We start from the raw sequence: 24797 nt of genomic DNA on the forward strand, positions 1-24797 counted from the left end.
TTTTGCTTCATGTTTTCTGTTTTTTTATTTTCCTGCTTTTAAAAACACATTCATCAATTTTGTTGTCTCAATCAACACCTGTAAAATGAGATCAGGAAGAGTCAACCTTGAGCAGGAAGCCAAGTCAAATTCGAGCTACTGTGAATGATGGGTGATTCAATTAGCAACTATAAATAGAATTTTGATTCAAAAACATTATTGTTTCTTGTTGATGGGTGATGATGGAATTGATTCTTCTCGATACAATGCATTGACCATTGATGAGACAAGCGTATCTCTAAAGATCATGGTGCTATCTATAGTGGTGATGGACAAGAACCAACTTTCTAGTTAACGCGAATGCCTTTATGGATTCCTTGTCGTCTATTTGACAGTGTAGATATGCTAGATTTCTTGTCATGCGACTTTTCTCAAATGTGAGATACTATGAGTAACTAGATGCATGGTTAAATAGAGGTAGTCTATCACATCACCAAATTGCACGCCAGTATTTTTGGAAGAAGGTTAAATAATTTGCATACGAGGTTGCCATCGATGCATGAGCGAGGATCAATTCACACAACTCTTATAAATATACTAGTATGCCATAAACATAATACATAGAGTCGCATTAATTATGATAAAATATTAATATTGTTAGTTAGCTTATCTCAGTTTTATCATATCATATATCTTAAAATCTTGAGGTTAAATTTCGTTTACATCACTTATTATTTGTCAATAATAATAATAATAATAATAATAATAATAATAATAATAATAATAATAATAATAATAATAATAATGTTGTTGATTTCATAAATATAATTTGAAACATTTCTTGAGAAATGTTGTCAATTGGATTTCTACAAAGATATGCTTAGCTCAAATCCCCTCTCCAACTTTTAGAGTGTGCAAAAACTATGTACAAAATAATAAGGGACGAGTTGTTCTTTTACAATATGAATAATTGAAGTTGGAGTTTTGAAACAGTTTACTTAATTTACAAAAACAAAACGACCTATAATAATGCTTTAAGGATTAATTTTGTTCAGCAAGTTTGATAGGATGATTAAATCCTTTTTTCTATCAGGGCAAATCTATCCTATAAGATCCTGTCATTATTTTTAATTATAATATATATATATATATATATATATACATAAATATAAATAGGATAACAAAAATAAATAACTTTAAGTTCGTAAATAAGAATATCAATTATAATATCCACAGAAGCATATATAACTATATATTTGATAGATTACTCAGAAATCCAATAATCATTATTTCAAACACTATAAGCTATAAATCTCAAGTAAATAGATTAGTAATAAATATAGTAAAACTTAAGTTCTTAATTAATATTAATTATTTTCTCTAACTATTAAGTATTTTATATTATAATACATAGTGCTATAATAGTATTTGTTATTCTTAGAGAAGAAATCTAATATGATATATCATAAAGTATCTTCATCAACATTGCAATTGAATTTGATTATACTATGATAAAATTTTATAAGCATAAAGCTTGATTAATGGCCTCAAAACATGTCACCAGCTTATATTGTTAATAATATAATATTATATATATTTTTTTTATTGTTTTTCCTATAAATTGTCACTCCAACTGATACGGATATAAATCATAAAATGAATTTTCTATTATCGAGATAATTTATAGAATCAAAAGTACCTTCATTTCAAATTTATCTAATTTCATATATATATATATATATATATATATATATATATATATATATATATATATATAAAAGCATATAATTTTTTGTCCCTTCTAAATTTTTTTTTAGTCATTTAGTATTTTTATTCCTATGTAACTTTAATATCTATCCGGTATTTTAACTATAAAATTGATATCTAATTTGGTATAGGCATAAGTGTATACTAGATTTCTATCTACACATACATAAAGAATATTTTTATTTATCTAATTTTTTTTAATTATTTTAAAAATAATTATTTTAATTAAGATTTTTTACTTTTATCATTTGTTAAACAAAATTTTATACTAAATCTCTCCAAAACTCGGTCAATATATACTCTTTGAGATAGTCCTAATAATCCTTAAGATCTATCCTTAAATATTTCAATATTAATAACATGAATCATTCACATCAACCATTTTAAAATTCTCAGTGAGAATTTTTTGGTTTAATATAATCAACTAAGATTACTACTGGCAAACAAAATATTATTCATATATAAGACCAATATAATAAACTTGCTCCTACTGATCTTCATATATAGATATTGATTAATAGTATTTTTCTTAAATTTGTAGAAAGTATTGATATAAAGAAACTATGCATATCAATCTTATTTAGTGTCATGAATGAATTTCCTAAATTTTTATACTAAATTATATATATATTTTATTTTCATTAGGTTAACCTATATAAATCTAAATTCTCATTAATAAAACTTATTTTTACATTGTAACTCAAGATTATAATGAGCACTAATATCATAATGATTATTAATAAGTTTATTTAAATTTTTTTAAAATATCTCATTATGGTTAATGTATTATTTATGAGTAAAATCTTTGATTATAAGTCTAACTTTTATATCATTCGTTATTGTCATTTGATTTCTGTTTATATAATAGAATCTTTTATAATTATTGGGTAATTCGACGAGTTCGTAAATACCATTCTCGTTCATTGAATTTAACTCTTCTTTTATTATATCATATTACTTTTTAAAATCGTTATTTTCAGTAACATGTATAAACAATGAGAGATCTTTTTAATTCCTATATCCTAATTTGATTCTTGTAGATATACTACATAATAATAAAAAATAAAATATCTTATTTTTATTTGAAATATTCTCGAAACTGTCGATTGTGATTATTTTACAAGTTCATCAGTAATGATATCAATTTTATATGAGAGTTTATTAATATTGTTTTGTTGTCACCTTTATCAAATCATTTAATGAGTTGAGAAATAATAATTTCTTGAATATAAAATAATAAAATAATATCAACTTATATTTGATTAATATTAAAATTAAATTTTAAGAATTTTTACTCCTACTGATTCACTATTATCTATGAATCTTGTATTACAAGATCTAACTATTTTTATATTATGATTAGAGCAATAAAATCTATACATCTTTGAATTTTTTTAGAAAACTAATAAAATATCTAAAATAGTTCTTAAATCTAATTTATTTTTATGTGATTTGAGGATCTTTATCTCTCTGTAAGGTGATCCTAAATATCTAAATGTCTATGAGGTTTTCATCAATCCATAAGGAAAAAAATTGATATAATTGACTTATTAGAACATTATTTAAAATATATATAACTGTTCTTAAAGCTTCTCCTCATATTGATTCGAATACAGAAGAATAACTTATCAAGCTTTTATAATAGTACAATTTTATCTTTTAATAATTTTATTCTACTATGACATATTTAGTATAATATACTAAGCACAAATACATTATTTTTCTAGAAATATAACAAAAAGAACTAAAATTATAATCGGATTCATTAACTAGTATAAAATTTATCATTTCTTTCATATTTGATAATTTTGACTTTTCTATATAATTATCTTTTGATTTTATTTATATATACCTAAAGGTGTTGATAGTACGAGACCATACGATTTAGATATATATATAAAATCATATCTCAATAAATTATATATAAAGGTGATAAAATATCTTTCTTCACTAAAATAAAAACATGAAGTGGCCCACAAATGTAAGCATGTATATAATCTTAAGAAGTTCATAAAATTATGTTTCATTTTAATGTTTGATTATAACGTTATTGTAAACTCAATACTCATATTAATTTTGTATAAACCATTATACAGAATTTAAAAGTTAACTTTATTAATTTATAAATTTATTGAGTTTACAACCACTAAAAGAAAAATAATATCTTAATAATTTCAGCTAATTATCTTAAATTTATAGAATTATAACAACATAACATATATTCTTAAGATCCATCAAATGAATTATTTGTAAGCATACACTACAAGTAGCAACTACTATCACATTAAGATTATTCCTTATAATAATGAACATTTCATTCTCTTTTAGTTTCCATGATAAGTTAAGTCTTTATTATTGGTAACGTTGAAGTATCATAATTAATTCTCCAAGTATTAAAAAAATATATTTATAATGTTAGATTGGAAATATACACTTATACCTTTCCCGATAAATTGATCTTTAAATATTTTGGTATGTCAATTATATACAGTAACGAAGTCTAAATATTATTAATAATATTTATATAAGTGATGAGTAAAGGGTTTATAAGTAACATAATACCTCCAAGATAATCTTCTAAGTAATCGATAAGGGTTTATAATAATTAATTAATTTTTTTTTATCAATAATCATAATCAAAATTCAATCATATATATAATATATTTTATCTAATTAAATAACTTAATCACAATAACTATGCACATCCAATCATCCCTCATCACCGACCTTTGTAAGGTTGGCTAATCAGAGAGAGAGAGAGAGAACACCCTACTACGTTGAGATCTGAGATTGTGGCAGTCGGTACAAGTACCAGATCACTATTGCAAGGTTGTCCAGAATGTTTATACAGAAGAAGAAATACAATTCCATGCATATCTTCTTGGAAATTTTTGGTGAGGAAAAAGTTCATGTGCGAGAGAGAGATAAATTTGGGTTACTGATTGCCCCCACATTATTGTGTAAAGAATCATATATGGTTTGATTCTTAATCTAAATAAGAATTTTTAGGCTACTACGATGTCCACACCAGAATTCCAGCATGATCAGGGATCAGGTCACTGTAACGAGACAAGGATTCGAAGAGACGGAGCAACATACTGGTTTGATGTCTGTGGTGGACCTTCTCGATGGCATTCTAGGATGATGACTGTGCATGACTTCGCAAGCTTGGATGGATTCTCTTTCGTTCTTGCAAGTTACTGTCCGCCATTGCCGCCAGCTCTTGGAAAAGCCACATGTAAAGCATTTATTTAATGAACGTTTACTATCACCATCAAGTATCTAATCATTTGGTGTTCTACACAAACGTAAAGAATTTGGGATAATGGAGATAAGAATTCCAGGTGGAGGTGGGGGCCAAAAGGTGGTAATATGCTTGCAGGATTTTGTTGAAAGGATGGAAGAAGACAACATAGCTTTTGTTCTGAAAGGTCTCCTTCCTTATGGTCATATAGGATTCCTTTGGCAACGAGATGGTCTGAAAGGTCTCCTTCCTTGCCTCCTCTGCTGTCTTTATGAACTTTGTACCGACTCATAATTCGCTACGCTGTCACTCATGACAGTCCGTCCATTCATAATTCAAAGTAAGAAGAGAAATTGTGAAATATGAATTACTTAATATGATTCGATTCGGGTGCATAGGACACCCAAAATCCTAATAATGACTCTCAGAACTCCACTCCAATCCAATTTGATTATGTATTTTTCTGAAATGTCTGAATAGACTAACATCCTTAGGTTGGAAGACGGCAAAGCGTACGCAAAAAGCTGCCTATCCATTGGGCGTCCTCCCTGGACGAACATTAATTGGGTGCCCTTCGACATAGGGAATAATCCTACGACAACATGGAATATGTATGTATCGATCATTTTCTTGGTGGGTTGGATGCTGTAGTGCGTATGGGCTGCTCCGTTCTCACTAACAGTGAGAAACGGATGGTGATCATAAACTTCCGGAATAGGAGGAGGAGGAGGATATCAAGAAATTAAAATTCATAAATAAATATAAAAGTTTGCTTGTAGATTCACAAATAAAAGATAAGGTCTAATGTTGATTGCAACACAATACTTTTTCTTACTTCAGCCACCTAAATTTACAGAATCGACTGCAGCCAAAACCTACAAGCATTCTTTGGATTTCTGGAAGCAGCTAAAAAAACCATATCTGAATCACTGAGTGCCAAACGAGGCAATGGCATCCATCTCCTCTTGCAAAAGAAGAGCATCGACGAACATGTCTAGGCTCTCTCCCCCCATGACATCCTCTATCGAGTGATGGGTGATCCCAACACGGTGATCGGTGACTCGACCCTGAGGAAAATTGTATGTCCGGATCCGCTCAGACCTGTCACCACTTCCAATCTGTTGAGAGGTGTTAGAATACTTGTTAGGGGTTAAAAGATACTGAAAGTGCAAATATGACCGGCCACCTGCTCTGCCCGAAGTTTTGATCTGCTCCTTTGAAGTCTAGACCTCTCCATTTCATACAGCCTTGCGCGCAATACTTTGAGCGCTTTAGCTTTGTTCTGTAAAAGAAAGATAAAAAACAAAAAAATTTAAGAGCTGAGCAGCGAATACTATGAACTCATTTACAACTCAGATGTGTCACATGATAACAGCAATAAGAATTCCATGAGACAGAAGATAATATTGATTAAATAATTCAAGACCATTTCACATGATCAAGCATAGTGTGCACAAACAATAACTTTCAAGATGAGATCCGCAACATCTGCTTCAATACCACCTGATGCAATCTTTTATGTTTTATCATAAGGTGATTATTGTAAGAGACGAATCCATACCATCTGATGCAATGTTTTATCTTCTACCAGAACCGTCATTCCTGTTGGCACATGGGTTATCCCTGTGACACCGATTTTGATGTATACAAATTTCTTGCAACTTAAGAATTGTTTTGCAAGAAATTTAAATTGCTGAAAAAACTGATTTTCTATTTGGGAGTTGTTTTCACATGGACAGTCTCAGATCCAAAAACATAAGTACATATATATGAAATCCCTGGTTGATTACTTATATAGAGTCATATTGAAAACTTTCTTTTCTCAAGTTGATGAGGAAATAACATGACATGTGCAACCATACCATGTGTTGTGATCTTTCATCTTGTATTGCAACAGTAATTCCCGTTGGAATATGCATAATCCTGACGGCACTGTTTGTGGTGTTTACAGATTGACCTCCAGAACCACCAGATCTATAAGTATCAATCTTCAAGTCTTCATTTCGAAGCTGGACATCGACCTGCAGACAAACCAAAGAAACAGATCATATGAATAAAACTTCCTGTTGAAATTAAATAAAAAATTATAAGAAAACAAAGCCTTATCACCAATTATTAGAACTTAGGAGCAGTTAACAGCCTGCCTAAGTTACCAGAGTTTATGAATGCTTCAAAAATTGAAGCCAGATAGAGCCACCACTTTGTTGAATTTGTAGCTAACTGATGTGGTTGTAACATAACAACACTGTTCCATCATGATATTGGCAGTACAACTATAAGAAGCTGCACTCAACAAGAATTATCAACAAACTTGATCAAAGAAGCAAAGCCATCAAATTGTACTCCTGATGGTGTGCTGCTGGCACAGATTACTGTGCCAAAACTCTTCAAATTGAGGGCTTATCTTTGAGGAGCAGATATTCCAGCAGATACCAGTGTAGATCATGCCTATTATATAGAGTGTGATGGCTCCTCACAGAACAATTATGTTTGTGCAGGAACAGGGTCTGTCATCAGAGAGACATCGGAGGGTGGTTGCTGCTGGCTGCTCTTGCACAGGTGACTAGCGTCAAGGTTGCCGAAAGCCTTGAAGGACCTAAAAGAGCTGCGAAGGATGGACCAAAGAAGCTGTGGGTTCATTCGGATGCTCAAGAAGTGGTAAATGGGCTAAATGGAACAAGTGGCATTCCTTGGAGCCGGAAAGACATGTGGAAACCATTGAATTTAAGGCATGACAGCTCAACTTTATTAAATTTTCTTGTACTAACCAGAATGCAACTATTTTGGCACATCTTTTTGGTAATTTTGGGAGAGTACAGAATGTTCCCACTCTCGGGGAGCTGATGACAGCTCATTTTTTGGTATCTGGAACTTCATCTTCTACCACCAACGGGTAAGCGATATAGATCATATTTTTCTTTGAAAAGAAAGTAGTGCCCTCAACTACAGATATGCTAAAATTAAGGTAGTTCAGATCCAACTAATCTACAACTTCCTTAGGAAAATCTCAGCAGGATTGCATGAAATGATAGCCACCTCATCAGCCTGAGGAAGTATAGCAATGGATACTGCACTCGTATGCACACGACCAGATTTCTCTGTCACTGGAACTCTCTGTTAAAACATCAGCAAAATATGACTTTTGGAAGCACTCAAATAAATTACTTTAAAATCTTTGCCAACAAAATATAATAGAGGCAACAACAATCTTCCTTAAACCTGAACTCTGTGAACCCCACTCTCAAATTTCAGTCTACCATATGCACCAGGTCCAGATATTGTTCCACTAGCTTCCTATATGACAGATTAAAAGCATTAGTGAAAGGAATCTTATTTCCCTTTCTCAGTTATTGAAGATCCAACCATAATCTTTTACTAGTTATAGAGCAAAGAAGAATTACCTTATATCCTTTTAAATCAGACTCCATAATGTCTATAACATCAAATTTCCAGCCCCTCTTTTGCGAGTATTTTTCATACCTGTCACACAGACCCCTTTTTTCACTAATGAACCGATCACAATTTAAGAGTCTGAACAATTAGGGAAAGAACACACATTTTGAATATGTCCATTGCAAACAATGAGGCTTCTTCACCACCAGTCCCTGCCACATAACATCATAACTATGAAACAAATTAACCAAGCGGAAAGGCATAAATGAACTTGGGAACGAGGGAACCCCAAGGTGCACAAACAAGTTCTACCAAAACAATATTAAAGCCATGTTACCTGCTCTCACCTCCAATATGCAATCTCTCTCATCAGCATCATCCTTTGGAAGCAATGATTTAAGAAGTAAATGTTGCAATCTTCTCTCCTCCACTAAAGCTTGAACTAATTCCTCATCAGCCATGTTCCACATGTCTTTGTCTTCAACACAGTCAGACATCACTGATTTAAGACCATCAATCTCCTGTTAACAAAATCATTATTCCCCCAACTAAATCTACAAATCAGAAGCTACAATTTATAAAATAAATAATCGCATCAGAAGCTACAAATCAGAAGCTACAATTTATAAAATAAAATAAATCTCCTGTTAGCATCAAAATGACAGATATTCAGAATGTCAGATAAACAAGCAAGAATCCTACAAGTCTTGAATTTATACATGTTGTAAGAATATATAAGTTACAGCACAAAACTACTAAAGCAAGACCACAAATATATGGGGAATCAAATATATAAGTTACAGCACAAAACTACTAAAGGCCTTCGTTGCTAATATCTAGTGATTAAAGGAGGAGCATATGTCATATTCTCTTATCAGTGTTAAGCATTGGTATATTGCTGACTGAAATGAAGAGATTTAAACTATAAAGGAAACTTAAGGACCATACTAGGAACATAAATTGTTTAAAACAAGATGCTAGTTGAAATTTAATACTAAGAGACAATGGAAATGCTTGACTTGAGAATTGCAGGTACTTGAGAATGGGCAAAAGTGGAGACCACATTTAAAATCAATAGACGGGGGCAACAAAGGATCCAAAAGAGCTTCTACAGACATCATTGGGACATTAAATTTGTTTTATTTGTCAGTAAGATCCATAAGTACAAAATGAAGCAGACAAAATAAGGTTACATGGTCATAATAGAGGTATGAAAATAACTTCTCAGAGATTGTTTCTCATATCGATGGTAGATGGAAAAATTTTAGAGATATAATGTTGTAGGACTAACAAGTGGCCTACCGCTACTTCATTTAAGGGTGAAAGAGAGAAAGACATACTAACTAAAACAATAGGCATGCAAATGGAAAGAAGGCAGGGTAACTACAAATTAGCCGGAAAGGACAACCAACAGACCTCCAAAAATGTTAGCCATAAACTGCTGCAACCTTAGGTAGTTTGTTAAAGGTGCAATGATAAGGCAACATGAAGCTGACTAATGTAGAGATGGTCATGGTACATATACATTTCTTTTTACGTAGCTGTTTGCCACTTGTGCACTACTGTCATGCAATACCTCCGTGTATATCATAAACAATCAGATTGCTGTCTCGGAAATGAAGCAAACTGGGGAAAATCAAGCATGAAACAAACTCATGCATGTTCAGATTCAGGTTATGAATTTTAATAACAAAAACGTTTATCACAAAAGGACATAGTTTTATTAAAACCTTCTCTTTGGTTCTTAGCTCCTTTATTAATTCCATCGAGCTTCCAAGTTTTCGAAGCTCTTTATTAGCTCTTGAATAATCAACTGCAGAGACCGTTGCCTGTCTTCACACATGAAAAACAACACAAACAGCAATTAGCTAAGTTTCTGGATGTCCAGATAGTATCATCATCATAAGAATTAAAGCATCATGTGAACCATGGGAGCACTGGAAATGTGCAAACAGCTTGTTAAGGATCATTTTCAAAAAGATAACCTGGAACTTCCAAAATGGAACAGCAATAGTAAGTGTTCGTTTATGCATTTTTAAAAACTCAGGGATTACTGAATACTCAGAACTGAAGAAAAGCCCATGAGACTGTTAAAAACTTGGAAAGAAACAATAGTAAGAATAATACACTCCTTAACATCAGTATAACAATTACATAAGGTGGAAACTCCATGGAAAAAGAATCATTGAAGTAGGAATATTGAACTTGACAATTCAGGAACATGTAATGTTAATTAGATTGAAACCACGTGACTCATCTGCAGCCAGGAACGCCTTTCCATAATGATGATAATGTGAGAACTTATTTCTTTACCTGGTTAATTTGCTCTTGAAGGTAGCAACTTCTCTGTTCAATTGCTATCATTCTCTGTTCCATAATCCTCAGGAGGTCAACTGGAAGCTCAGAATGTGATTCTATCAATTGAAAGGAGCATCATCATAAGATTCATCTAGATGGATTACACAAAAAAAGGTGAACTTATCTGGGCATATCATAAATTATAGCAATGGTTTTGAGTGTTTTCCAGATAATTTCATATCATAGGCCTAAGATTGGAGTGGGATCCAATGAATGAATCACATTATGGTACATCTTTATATAATAGGTTAAGCATACATTAATCAACAAAACTGTCTTTCTGCCATGAATATCCACGACAATTAGAACTAAACATGAATATACATGATTAACTTGGACATTAAATAAAGTAGACTATATAATAGGTTAAGCATAAATTAACCTATCTTTCTGCCATAATAGGTTAAGCATAATCAACAAAACTATCTTTCTGCCATGAATATCCACAACAATTAGAACTAAACATGAATATACATGATTAACTTGGACATTAAATTAAGTAGGCCTCAATAACATGTTCTGTCATGTTCAGAGTATTTGAAATATCAAACCTATATAACAATAAGAAATACCAATAAATGATTAAATAAAGCCACAATCAGCAGCATTAGAGAATATAACTATCTAATCTTTTTAAACAATTTATGTGTGATGGACAGGACCATCTGAATAACCAGTATAAACAAGAAAGAGTCCTGCTTATTTCAGAGTAATCCTGCTTTCCCGTTATTTTTTGTGAAAATACCATAGCTTTAGATTACTAGTTATCACTACACTTGTCAACAACTTCGGTAAAAGAGGCATTGAGGTGTACAGCTTAGTAGTAAAGTTTTTATTACCATTTACCGAGAAACAACTAGACAGGTAGTTTACTCAACTAGTTTCTGTATTAAAAGATTTTCTCTAGATGAAGATATACAAGACCAGAAGCAGTGAAAAAATAACACGAAAACGATAAAAAGAGGACGAAAGCAGACTGTACCAGTGGAGTATGCTTGTTGGGCTGATAGAAATAACCCTCTGACTATAGAAGGTTGCAAAGGATGCAAGTGGCAAACCGGGATTGAAGAAGAGGAGATGAGAAAATCATATCTCTGGTAGTACCTTCGAACAAGGTTCCTTCCCCATTGGAAACCCAAGTTTCTCATCTCTGTTTCCCTTCAGTGAGCCTTCACCTTATCTGAACAGCAAAAAAGCAAAGCTACGAGGACTAAATCTAAGTTATGACCCTACCAAGGGTTAGTTTTATGGGCTATTAGTCCAATTAACATGGTCAATTAGTCCGACCACAAAATGATAAGCAACAATTCTGAAACAGCGAAAGAAAAACCATTTGTCATGTTCCAAACAACATACTTCCATGCATTCTGTCACAGATAAAACAGGTTGAATGCATGTTGGATGGTTCGCTTTAAATAATGTGTTAGTTAAAGCCCAAAGCAACAATACATTGACACATCTTATGCATGTCAAATTGCAGTATTAGGATCACGTTCAAATCCTTCAAACACCAAGATTAAAGCGATGTGGAAATTGAAAAGATGAAGTTATTCAAAAGGATGAGTAGCTATTTTTACGATGCTTCCAGATCTTTTGTTAACATCTGGTACTTTATAAACTCTAGAAGATGGACAATGCTCATCAAACCAAACCACTAAGATGAGAACAGAAGGATATTATACATACTTCAAATAATGCCTATCTTCAAAGGATAGCTACTGAGTTGATCCATTCATATATTTCATCGCAAGAATTAGAGACTGGCCCAAAGTACGGCCCCGTAATATAATAAAAAGAAAACGGACCATCATTAAGATTCTCAAAATGAAACGTGGATCAGCAAAACGTTTCTCCTTTTGCTCACGGTACTTCCAAACAGAACAGAAGTCGAACACATAGTAGGCATCAACTACATCCTCCCTCTTTCGGCAGCAACCCAAACGGGACGCGAAGCAAAAGGAGCGGAAGAAGATGGAAGAGGAGGAGGACGAACAATTACCCTCTCTTGGCGGTCGCTTGCTTCGTTCGCGGAAGAGACGGAAACCTGTCGACGCCTCAACGGCGTTTGGGCGAAGCGGAGACGGGGAGTCGACACGGTATGAGATCGAGACAAAGCCGAACTCCGGGTTGGGTTATTAAAGTGTAGCTCACATCCGAACCGAAGCGAGACGGAGTCACCTTCCTCGTGAACCGGACCACTTTCGACCAAAACCCGGCTGAGTTCGTCGTCGATTTCGTAATCAAATGGTATATGGAGTAAACGACAACGAGAGAGTAAGTATACTTGTGCCAAGTTTGCAACTCTTGTCAAGTTCCATTCGTCATCTTGCTCGGATCGGGAAGACGATGGAAATGTGAATTGTGGGGTCTCATATATCCCAATGGCAACAGGAATCTCAGCGGCGGCTGCAGTGTCATGTTCCAGCCTGAACTCCTCCACGCCCAGTGTGACCCACATTCACGGCCTGAGCTCCTTTAAAGGGCTAAAAGGCAGCAACAGGGAGTCTGTCGTTCCTCGGCCTCCGCCATGCACCGCCCGATCCTTCGCCGCCGGGAGTGCTTTCCTTTGGGGAGTACATATAGAGGCATCAAGTTAAGAGTACAAGGAAACATGCATGACATGGCAGTATAGTTATCAGAGTCGGACCAGAGCGAAGCCGGATGTCACCAATTGATTTGCTGGATGGTGTCTACTCTTAGAGCAGAATAAAGTTAAAATGCATAATTTTATTTTAACCAAGATTACTTACTTGCTTTATCAAGAAGAAATCAGTTTCTTATAAAGAATTAGATTTCAAACCAAAATTTAAATAATGCGACATGGAAGCTTGTCTCGACTAGGTAGGTAGGTTACATTAAGTAGTAAGCAAGAATATTTACAAGAAACAAAGTTCAGTTACCAAAAGTTGGCCAAATTTTAGAGCTTCAATGCTTCGAATATTGAGGAGCTTTTCGAGCCATTTTAAGACAAACTTTCTTCCTTTCAACGACTCGAGAGTCTCTTGTCAAAAGACCTTCTTTCCTCTAAGAAGCCCTGTGGTTCTCCCTGACTTTAAGAAAAGCACGTGCAATACCAAGAGACAATGCAAAGCAAATACCATTTATACTATTTATTTGTATGCAATTTATTTGTCCTTACCTGTTTATGCATGCAAAAATCAAATATCATTTATGATATTTGAGCAGGACAATACAAAGCAAAAGCCAAAGCCACAAATATAAAGCAGAGCATAATGATTCCACATTACTACCACAACAATCGGCTAAAACATTTTAATTAAGACATAATAAAAAATCATGATTACAACATTAAAATTATCTTTTTATCTATCATTTTCGTATATAAAACCAACAATATTAGAATAAATAAAATTAAATATTTTAATTTTAATATATATCTTTTAAATTTAAAAACCAAAATACTTAAAAGATCAAAGGATAAAATTAATCCAAGTTAAAGTTGATAACCTTTTAAATACAGTTATATAAAACATATGACAGACATTTTGCATCGTTATAATGGTCTAATTAAGAATATTCTCAATTGGATTGAGAGAATAATGATTCCACATGGCTAGTGTTTTTGTCAAACCTTCCAAGTACCAAATTGAGAGAACACAATCCCTGTTGCAACACAAATGGACTGTGGTTAACAAGCTGCTTTATAACCCACAGGATTCTGGGCAAAAATAATCTAAGCACATCCAAAATCCATGGGGATGAAGGGATGAAAGAAAGCACAACGCAATCATACTGGATCAAAGATGCAGCACCCACATGTAACTCAATTTCTACAGTGAAGCTTCCTAATAGAGGATCCAACATGACACCTCAAACGATTAATCATGTCACACCAATATGCCACCTCGGCCGAATAAAAGGAGGTTAGCTTAAATTCTAAAACATTATTGGTAAGCACTACAATGCAATCTACCACTCACCAAATCCGCAAACTAGGAGAAAGCATGCAAGCAATGTTTCGACTCCACAGCGAACTACTGTATACTTAGCAGGGACATGATGAAATGATATGTAATCAAAAACTGACGTTTTCTCAGCTTTGTTCCTTATTATCCCCCTCAGCTGCTGCAGCCATTAATTCATCGAAGTTTTCAGTCTTTCCCAGCAATATCTCGATCTGAATACAAGGCTCAAATCAATGAATAGATAACCACATAAACAAGGCTCAAATCAATGAATAGATAACCACTTAACTGTTACCTTTGCTTTTTGGATGGGCCAGCCCCTGGATTCATCTTTCACATCAACTGTGGACGTTGTAATCTCTGCACAAAATTGTTCATCAAATAAATTAAGGCCCAATTTTTAACTTGAGAAGGGAAAAGAAAACAAACATTGTCTCATCTAAAAAGGGCAAAGCATAGAAGATCCTAGAATCTTACTCTTCTCAACAGCAAGACCATTGTTTTTCAGAATTTCCGCAATGGTGACAACAGTTGCAATTGCTGAAAAGTTCAACATATTAGAACAAATGATTGTGAATATGCTTAAACTACTATGAGTTTTAAATGTTAACTCGGAACAGCAAGTCTTCAGGAACATGTAAACAAAGCTTTTAAAAAGATGGGAAAACGTGCTCGAGCAATTATTTATAACATGATATACAATTTGAAAGCAGCAGAGAGTATAGACGCACCTACAGCCACCAAAGGAACCAGATTAAAGGCAAGCTGAGTGTTCAATGTCAAAGCATATAGAATTGTCAATTGTTGCAATGTTTCATTTTTTTACTTCTCATGCTGGTATTTGACCTAACCATAACGATGACAAGTTGACAACCTGTGCAGATTCGTTGTATGGTTCCATAAGTTCAAAAAATTTGTATGCTTCCCTAATCATTATCAATCAGTAGATGATTCAGAGCCTTCTTTCTAGGTATTTATGGTGGCAAAATAGGGTAGATGTTGTTGATCATCTAATTCCATTGCTTCCAATTCTCATGCAAGAAAGAATCCTTAAGGCTGCACTTCGTTCAAGTTCATCATTTCCAAGTAAAGGAATCAGTCTTTCTGGGTACACTATGGTGGCACTTTGTTGGATATTGAAAAGCAAAAAAAGGGGTAAACTTTGTTTGAGTTTCTCAAATTCCACTGCTTATGATTCTTATGTCAAAAAGGAACCTTCAGGCTGCATTTTCTTTGGGTTAAGGAGGATTCAGGTGGTAGTCATTAACTTAACCTATCAAACACTATAGAGTTAAGTTAAAATAACCCATCAAAAAGTATTTTAATTTGGAAAACATGGGATGAAACAACTCCATCTAAATGGTTAAAATAACCCCCCTCTCATTTTCTATACTAATCCAGATAACTCATCCCAAAGATCTAAAACGGAAAAGGTGAAGTTATGGGTTCGGAAATTTTAACAGGATAGTAATCCCAAACCAAACACAGCCTTAACTGCTTATCAAATTCCTTTGGCATCACCACATCAAGAATTCAACATTTATGCAATTCACCATTAAGGAGAATGAAAAGGAAAAATGAAAGGCAGCCCAAAATTATTATGTCTGCCATCTACAATCTCCTACTTGCTAGCTCTAGAATGTTCAAGCAAATAATTTACTCCAAAAAGTAATGAAGTCTATAACATAACTGAAACTCCCCCAGTGACTTGCACTGGGTTCCCGTTTAGGTTATGCCCTCTCCAAGCTTCACATAGGCATAACCTGGAAAGCCATCTGGAGAATGCTGTAAGGTCCCAACAATTTAGGATGAGCTACATGGATCTCTTCTCGCCAATGAGCTCAACCGAGGACATTCTCACTAGTCAAATTAAGAACCAACAGAACCCTTTACATTGTTTCTAACAAAGTTTTTCTAGGTTTCATCTACAACTCCCTCTGCAATTAATCCTAAATCATTCACCTCATTTAACTAGCATATGCCTTTTGTATCGTAATTGTTCATGAATGCAGATATTATCTACCCTATCCTTATCTAGTAAACTCATATTCATCTCAACATCATCACTTCATCTACTCAGTGTTATACAAGTTATTTGCCAACTGTTCAACATTTTAATCCATAAAGCATAGCTTATCATAGATTTACCTTGCAGATATCTTCTTTTACTCCAAAAGGCACATAACAATCACATGACACTTTCTCCTCTCTACTAAGACAACATATTTTGATTTTATGGATAACATCTTCACCAGTCTCCCTTCATTTTGAAGAGTAAATCCAATATACTAAAACCTACCAACTGATCATCATAACAACTAACTCTAGCCCTTTTCGTTGAAGTGTTCACAGTATCCTTATATGCAAGAGCATGAGTTACAAAAATATAACAGCTTGCAACAACATAAATTTGTTTTGTCTATGGGCATTTTATAACGTAAATAATTTAAAAAAATAGTAGTACACACAACCTCAAAAGTTTTAATCTATAAAGTTTACAAATGCCAGGATTAAATACAATAAAGACACAAAAAATAGCCATTCAACTACTTTCTCTTCTATCTTTTTCCGTCTCATCCATGTTTCCTTTTTGTTCACCTTCATCTTTGTTATTGCAAATTCGATTAGTCAACAACTGATTAGTTATGAGAATTTAGAAAGTAAACAAAAGTGTTGATAACACAATGATGCAATAAAGAAGTTATAAGAGGAAGTTTCTAAATAATTCATACATTTTGGACTCATGATCTACAGGAAAAAAAAATCCCAAAATGTGGAATTTATTGACCTAAGCAACCTCCTCCTTTAAGAGTGCAAATTTTTAGGGGAGGAGTACATGCTGAAGAGAAAGGTCAAGAGTAATGAAACATATTCCACACCCATTTTTGGTAAAGTTGGTATTGAAGAAAATCAAAGTCACGATGACTCGGTTTAACAGTATGATTGGTTGCTTGCAAACAACAATGTGAATTCTGAAGGATTTCACTATTCAGATATATGCACAACTGTGTAATTAATGTTAACGAACGTTTGTCAATGTTAGCTCTCAGAGAGGATTGATTGAGACAGCCATAAACAACAAGCATAAGTGATGATCAAGCGTAAAGGAGAATACGTTCACATGATAAAAGAAGTCAAGTACACAAAGCAAAGGAGAAACAGTACCCATTCCAAGAGCTGACAGTTCAACTTCATTGTGTTGCTGCATATACCTCTGCATTCCAAAGTTTTAATATAGCAGCATCGTCAATAAATTCAAAATTAAATAACAAAGATATATGAATAAAATTACAGGTAAAAAAGAAAGGACGCCTAGAACTCGGACTTGAAGCCGAAAGGAATCAACTGAAAGATGAAAGTCGCATTAAAAAAATTTATTCTGTCTCCGCCAGAAAGCCTATATACTAACAAACGCAAGGTAAAGGAAACCAAAATGAAAACCAAAAAGGGAGAAGGAAAACAGAAAAACGAGCTTCCGATTCAAATACAAGAAGCAAATCGTGGCTGTTCCACCGGATACCAAAGGGCTACAGTTCAAGAGGGTTCCGTACCTTGGCGAGGTTGACGTAGAAGAAGAGGGGCTTCTTGGTGTTCGACACCTGTATCCTGTTGTTCTTGTAGGAATCGGGGGCAGCGATGTGGAGGTTGTTCACACCCTCCGCGATCTCCTCCATCGCAAGAGAAAAAGAGCAGCCGAAACCCTAACCCTAGTCCTCGAAAGACCCTCTACCTTCGCGGCGCCGAACCAAAGACAAGAAGACACGGGCGGGCGGGGGGGTGTTCCGAAGCATTTATAAGAAGCGGGTTGCACCAAAGAACTCGACATGGGCCACGAAAAAATAATAAAAACTCAAATCACATACCTGCTCTGTGATTGGCAAAACCACGGAGTTTCCTTGGGGCCCGTTGTAAGTTGAATCCTTCTGTCTAATAAAGGACAAGGTAGAAAATGCTCGTAAGGTATGTGGGGTTATAATAAATTATGATCGAATCATTTTCTGTTAAAAATTAAAATTATTTCAACTTTTTTCGCATGCATTTCTTCAAACACAATAAATCTCTTTTATCATGTGTTTGTATTTATCAAGTCACTCAGAAGGGAAATACATAGAAATGCATAGTCATATTTTTCTTCTATTATATATATATATATATATATATATATATATATATATATATATATATAATCTTAACAAATTAATTGGTTCGATTTGATTTAAAAAAAATCAACTTAGGTGATTTATTTTTTGGATCGCTAAAATTTCATGAAACATTATTCAAAAAAATTTCCACTTGGAACGCCTAGTTTTCACTTTCCCAAACACAAAAAATCGCATATGAGAAGAACGATTGAAATCGAGAAACATCTATACGTCAAATATATTTACCACTTGTGGATGGGAGAGACGAGAAACCCCAATGTGGCGATTTTCTATAACGACAATAATAAATCGTAATATTCTGCAACGATTATGCCTCAGAAACTAATCCATAATTATTCAATTCTTATAAGTACTATGGTTTATCATACAAATTGATAGATAATAACGGTCAACAATATCCATGATATCTCTCGTTAAATCAGGAACACTTTACTGTTTGCTCTCGAATTAACTATCAGGTTAAAACACTGGGCACAGACGACGCTAACAAAGTAAGCTTCTTGACAACGTAAAAGAGGAGGTACAGAGTTATCCAGACAGAACATCACCACATAAATCAACAAATTTATATCAAAAGCGAAAGATATCAGTTATCTCGTAGGGGCTGCTTAACCTAAAAATCCCAACATGCTTGACGCATCAGAGCCAGTGGAATAAGGCACTTAGATAATGCAAACCAGTGGATAAACCATAGCATGTAAACGTACCCAGTGGAATAAGGCACTTCAGGTAACTGTTGATTTCTCGCTGGGACCATCCTTGGTGATGTGGAAGCCCTCAATCTTGTGAGAAACCTCGTTGACCCCAACTTTTGCTTTCCCGGTTGGCCCATTTGTGCCATAATTATCATCTGTTGCGGTTGGACCCATCTGCCAAATTCTGATGGTCCCATCCTCGGATCCAGAGGCATATGACTCACCACCCGGGGAGAAGCGCACACAGTGAACCGGTCCATGGTGACCTTTGTTACAAGCTGCATATGGAAAAAATAATCCCCATGATAACATATATATATGTGATCAAAACCATTAATGCAAGAGATAAATATTCAAACAAAGTGCATTCAATTGATGCCGATTAAATTAAGACCCAAAGCCTCACCGATTTCTATGCCAGTGTGGAAATCAAAGACGTGAACCCACATGTCCTCTCCTCCAGCAACGAATTTGTTCCCATCCTTGGGTTCCAGGGATGCTGATTCCACAGTGCATGGCATGTTGTAGCTCTTTACAAGTCCAAAACTGGAGAACAAGTATCAAGATATGGCTTCCATTATAAAATGATTTCTCAAGCATTGCAGGATATTTGAATGGATGAGCTAAGATAATTCCAAATGCATTGCAGACTAGCTTACTGATTTGCATCCCAGAATTTGACACTAGAGCCATCAGCAGTAGTAATGTAACGACCATCTTGACTAACTTCAGCACTGGTAACAGGTGACTTGGTTTCAAGTGTTTGCACAATTTTTCCACTTCTTACATCCCACAACCTGTGTGATAATTTTTGGCAGAAAAATGAAGAAAAAAAAAACTTAAAAAGAAACTTAATTAATCTTCATAGATGCAAAAATGTCAAATAATAGTGTAGAAGATCTTCATGAAACAAGCGAATTAGAACATGGAAACTTATATGTATTACACTCGAGGGTCCATCTTATACTAAAATAAAAAATAATATCTTTTACACAGTCTTCTAAATCCTAACAGTATGCTTTTATTTCATTAATATAATAAAGTTGTCATTTTTTTAGAACAACATGCATCCAGAAGCACACCTAAGCACAAGCTACAAGCAAAAAGGACGCAAGGAATAATCGGTCTACCACTTTATGTTGCAGTGTCATGCCTTAAATGAAGGATACGGTAGTCAAATAAAAAAGTACAAGGAATAAACAGAAACAAACCTCACACCTCCGATATCAGTGCAGGAACTTAAAATTGTCTGGTCGCTATGAAGCCAAGCGACAGTTCTAATCGAACCAGGTGACTTATCAATTTCTCGTGCAGGTGCATCTGGACGGTTCAAATCAAATGTTCGTAAAATTTTCTCAATCCCACCTGTCAGCAACAGGTGTGTATCCTGGAAAAAACATTGTTGCCTGTCTTAGACTATGCCAGAAGACTAAGATACAGAATCACGTGCATAGTCTACTAAAGAAACCACTAGCAAAACCTGACAAAACAAAGCACTATATACATACCAAGAACATAGACCGACAACCACCCAAAAGTGTGTGTGTGTGTGTGTAGAACTACTTAATTCAGTTCTTTTCCTGTTTTAAGGATTCAAGCATGCAAAGTTTATACATGAATGTTGTTGTATGTGGAAGCTAAAAAGGGCCAAAACTATGTAAATTTGACCCATCTGTAGCACTCATTATTATCAGATTTGTGTAATATTAGCTGTAATTGTGTCATATGGCAAACAAATGTCTTCTTGTTTAACATGATACTGAACCACATTAACAGTTATAACAGTTACAAATTTGCTGCATCTTACAACATAAATTCATACTTGCAAGACATACTTTTACACCTAGCACATAGAAAGAGAGGCTTTGTTACTCGAATGCTACAGACAGTCAAGAAATCACCACAAGACACTTGGCAGATTAGGTAAAGTAAAACAATGCATAATTAATGATAAATCAAGCCATATGTGCAAAGTAGATTAAAAAATTACTTAAGGACAAGAAGCAAGATACTCAATTACCTCAGAGAAAGCACATGCTCGGACTATGTGCTTATGCTCAAAGGAGTGCAATTCAGTCCCAATTATGGCATCCCATATTTTTCTGCAAAACGTGAAATATAATCACATATCATGACAATCTACTAAGTACAAAAGAAGATTATAAGAGCAAGGAAAGCTGCTAAACACTAGACCAAAGACATATTCTTAAATCTCAATGCCTATGTTCATATAAGTATTGCATGGAGAATCTGATGTAGCAACCCATTAAAAAAGCATCCTGTAGTTTGACCTGGAAAATGGCTGTACAATTAATATCATAGGTTTAAAAGTCATGGAAATATTCGGTCATGAAACTGTAATGACAAGGGAAAAAATTGGGATACTTCTTTTGAACAGCCTCCCAAGCTATTAACTAGAGGACCAAACTACCATGCAAATATACAAGAACAAAATATTATAGGACACAGTAGCTTCATTGTGCACAACGTAAAAAAGGCCAGCCTAAATTGTTACAACTTTCATACATTTTGAAAAATAAACTATGATAAACGGACAGATTCTAGAATAAGAAGATGGCATACGCTGAAAAATCAGCTGATCCACTAGCAGCACGTAAAGCATTGGTATCGAGGCAACAGCTCCAGACTGCGCCTTTGTGCCCTTCAAAAGTTCCAATCCAATCTCCAGTCTCACCATTTCTCAGCATTGGACTTGCATCTACATATTTAAAAGTTAATTAACAATCTAAAATATCTTGCTAAAAGTTTTAGAAAATTCAAAGAAAAAGAGATTAATATATAGTTTCCTCCAAACTTTATAAGTTGTTTAACCGCAGAGGGACAAAGACTTTATTCAATAACTCCTCTTTAATAGGATCAACACATGACAAATGCATTTCTAATCAAACCTATCCAGGGAAAAGAAAATTATAACCTGCCATTGTGTAAAGAGCAATAAGACATGAGTTAAATTGTAAATAGACCTAATTTAGAGGCTCATATGTAGTGAGAGTTTAATTTCAAATGTGAATGAATATATTTACGAGCTTTATGAATTCTCTTCAAGAACTAGAGTGGTTATGAATCCAAAGACATAATAACATCAAGGTACAAAACAAAATTTTGGATTGAAATTTGGGATCAAATGGTAGGAAAGAAGATTTGTTCCACAGAAGAAAATTAATAAGATTCGTTGCAGATTGCAGAAATATTAAAAACAAAAGGAGAATAAAAGGAAGGACAACGAGACTCCAATTATTAAATGTTAGAAGATGGAAATATAACTTGAAGCAGTTCCATATAAAGTCTTTACTAGAACCAACAAAAGATGGACCATTATCTTAAATACTTTAATAGCACAAAATCAAAGCACATTAAAATTATTTGTTCCAAGAGACATTGTGCATTGTAAGAACTCTTGTACTCAAAAGCAAGAAGTGAATATAATTAAAGAGAATCAATTATTCTCTTTTTTTTGTTGAAAGAGAATCAATGTTTTGAAAACAAATGTGACAATCAACCTTGAAATTATCATGTTCTCGAGACCATTCTAATTTGTGCCACACGTAAAATTAGGCTTATTTGTACTATTAGAGACCCTTCAATCTTGTTATGGATCAATCTTGAATCATTCAATAGCCCATTGCTTTTAACTCAGATTTAGCAATGATGTTATAAGTTATAAAAGAAGCCAACTATTATCTTTGTCAATTTAGCATGAAAAGTGATAGTCAATCTGGCATGAAAAATGTTAATGCAGTAAAATAATCAAATTATTCTTTTCATTATTTAAAATAATTGGGTGAGGCAGAATAAGATTGATTTTATGCTATTTGCTGGTATAATTCAGAACTAAACCCTACTCCCACTCTGCCATCTTCCCCATATACTTCTTGATCTTACTGTCTTATTCTTAACAGCAAGGTTAAACCTTTAGATCATACTTATATCATTAATTGTATAATCCAATCCGAACAATCATCTAACCCATTTAATACAGGATCTCAAAGCCTTATTGGGGCTTCTGAAAACAAAGATTACATCAAAACGGGCCACTCACATGAAACAATGAACATACAAGTATTCAACAATCTCGTTATGGCATCCTTTCTCTTCAGAGGATATTAGAAAAATCCAATCAGTGAAACAAACTTCTGCTACATTCACTTGAGGCCATGCTCAAATGGGTGCAAAGAAGGATAATATCACCAAAAATAAGAAGCTGAGCAACAGTTTATGCAAACATGTCAACTGTAAGGAGTATGTTCTTTTTTCAATGCTTTCTTCAGAAATGGCAGCACCATCTCCATCGTCATAGACATGAAATTCCATATTTCTGCTTCAAGGCAACTATGATTTCTCCTATCAGTTAATAAATTTATAACGGTAGATTTAGATCCCAAGCAAAGATGGAGAAATAGTAGAGCATTTTTCTGTTGTACGATGATTTGTCTCAGTGAGAAATTCTCCACCAATCACCGCTAGGCAGGATCTCCGAAACAACATATGACCAACATCAATTTACAGTTTACAGTCTTTTCTCACAATTAAGTTTTTCTCTTCTCGTTATAAAAGCAAAATAGCAGTTGAGTGCACACCAACAGATCGGGTAACACAAAAAAATAGAAGAAGAATAAGATCAGATTAGAGAAGAAGAATCACTCACCCTTGCTCGCGCTGATGAGGAAAAACCCGTCCGGCGTAACGGGGCTGTAGAACAAATCGACAACCGGCCGGGAGTGGCCGTGGCACACAAGAGGAACGGCCACCTTCTTCTTGTCCATCGATTCAACAACTCAAGGAGAGTCCACGCTCAAGAATCACAACCAACCACTAAACCCTAATCCTATCCCAACAAACCCTAATCGGAAATCCGACACAAAAAATGGAAAAAAGAAACGAAGATCGAAATCAACAACAATGCTCTCTATAAAGACCACCGAGAACAGTATTTATCTACATCATCATCGCCAATCTTAAACGGAGTGAGAGAAGAGAGGAGGAGCGACGGCGAATGGGGTGTTCTTATTTATGAGGGACGAGAGAAAGAACAGAATGAAACACCAGCCGTCCGATGGATGTTAACGGCTTTGATTACATTAAACGACCCACCGATCGCACCATGATCGCAATAATTATAACTTTACCTGCTATCATTGCCACATATGAAACGGGAAAATGCTACTTGAGATCGATCGAATCACCGAGATAAATTTCCGGGGTGACATGGTCTCTCTGATAATTGATGCGGAGGGCTGGGGCCCGAGAGACA

The 24797-nt window shown here is 34.4% G+C and overlaps 3 protein-coding genes across 6 annotated transcripts; all 3 read right to left on the minus strand.

Moving 5' to 3' along the window:
- Positions 1-5724: 5724 nt before the first annotated feature.
- On the minus strand, positions 5725-13236 carry LOC135675595 (peptide chain release factor 1, mitochondrial-like). 4 transcript variants are annotated; one of them, XM_065185899.1, is made up of 12 exons: positions 12741-13236; positions 11724-11942; positions 10697-10797; positions 10114-10212; positions 8721-8904; positions 8547-8595; positions 8392-8470; positions 8210-8284; positions 8027-8104; positions 6853-7011; positions 6177-6272; positions 5725-6108 (listed from the first exon to the last, which is right to left on the minus strand). In XM_065185899.1, the coding sequence occupies exons 2-12, from the start codon at positions 11887-11889 to the stop codon at positions 5917-5919; spliced, it is 1278 nt and encodes a 425-aa protein (XP_065041971.1). In that variant the 5' UTR covers positions 11890-11942; positions 12741-13236; the 3' UTR covers positions 5725-5916. The 4 variants fall into 4 exon arrangements, with proteins under 4 accessions (XP_065041971.1, XP_065041969.1, XP_065041970.1 ...); XM_065185897.1 differs by having other exon boundaries at positions 11724-11921; positions 12741-13234; XM_065185898.1 differs by having other exon boundaries at positions 11724-13236.
- Positions 13237-14469: 1233 nt separating this feature from the next.
- Positions 14470-18431, minus strand: LOC135675596 (uncharacterized protein At2g34160-like). Its single transcript, XM_065185901.1, has 5 exons — positions 18219-18431; positions 17833-17881; positions 15145-15207; positions 14963-15027; positions 14470-14879 (listed from the first exon to the last, which is right to left on the minus strand). Exons 1-5 carry the CDS (start codon positions 18339-18341, stop codon positions 14796-14798), a joined length of 384 nt encoding a protein of 127 aa, XP_065041973.1. The 5' UTR covers positions 18342-18431; the 3' UTR covers positions 14470-14795.
- Positions 18432-19313: 882 nt separating this feature from the next.
- Positions 19314-24544, minus strand: LOC135675597 (uncharacterized). Its single transcript, XM_065185902.1, has 7 exons — positions 24192-24544; positions 22109-22244; positions 21546-21627; positions 20737-20912; positions 20185-20322; positions 19932-20071; positions 19314-19803 (listed from the first exon to the last, which is right to left on the minus strand). Exons 1-7 carry the CDS (start codon positions 24307-24309, stop codon positions 19556-19558), a joined length of 1038 nt encoding a protein of 345 aa, XP_065041974.1. The 5' UTR covers positions 24310-24544; the 3' UTR covers positions 19314-19555.
- Between the last annotated feature and the right edge of the window lie 253 nt (positions 24545-24797).

The sequence above is a fragment of the Musa acuminata genome, chromosome BXJ1-6 (assembly GCF_036884655.1).
Source record: "Musa acuminata AAA Group cultivar baxijiao chromosome BXJ1-6, Cavendish_Baxijiao_AAA, whole genome shotgun sequence".
NCBI lineage: Eukaryota > Viridiplantae > Streptophyta > Magnoliopsida > Zingiberales > Musaceae > Musa > Musa acuminata.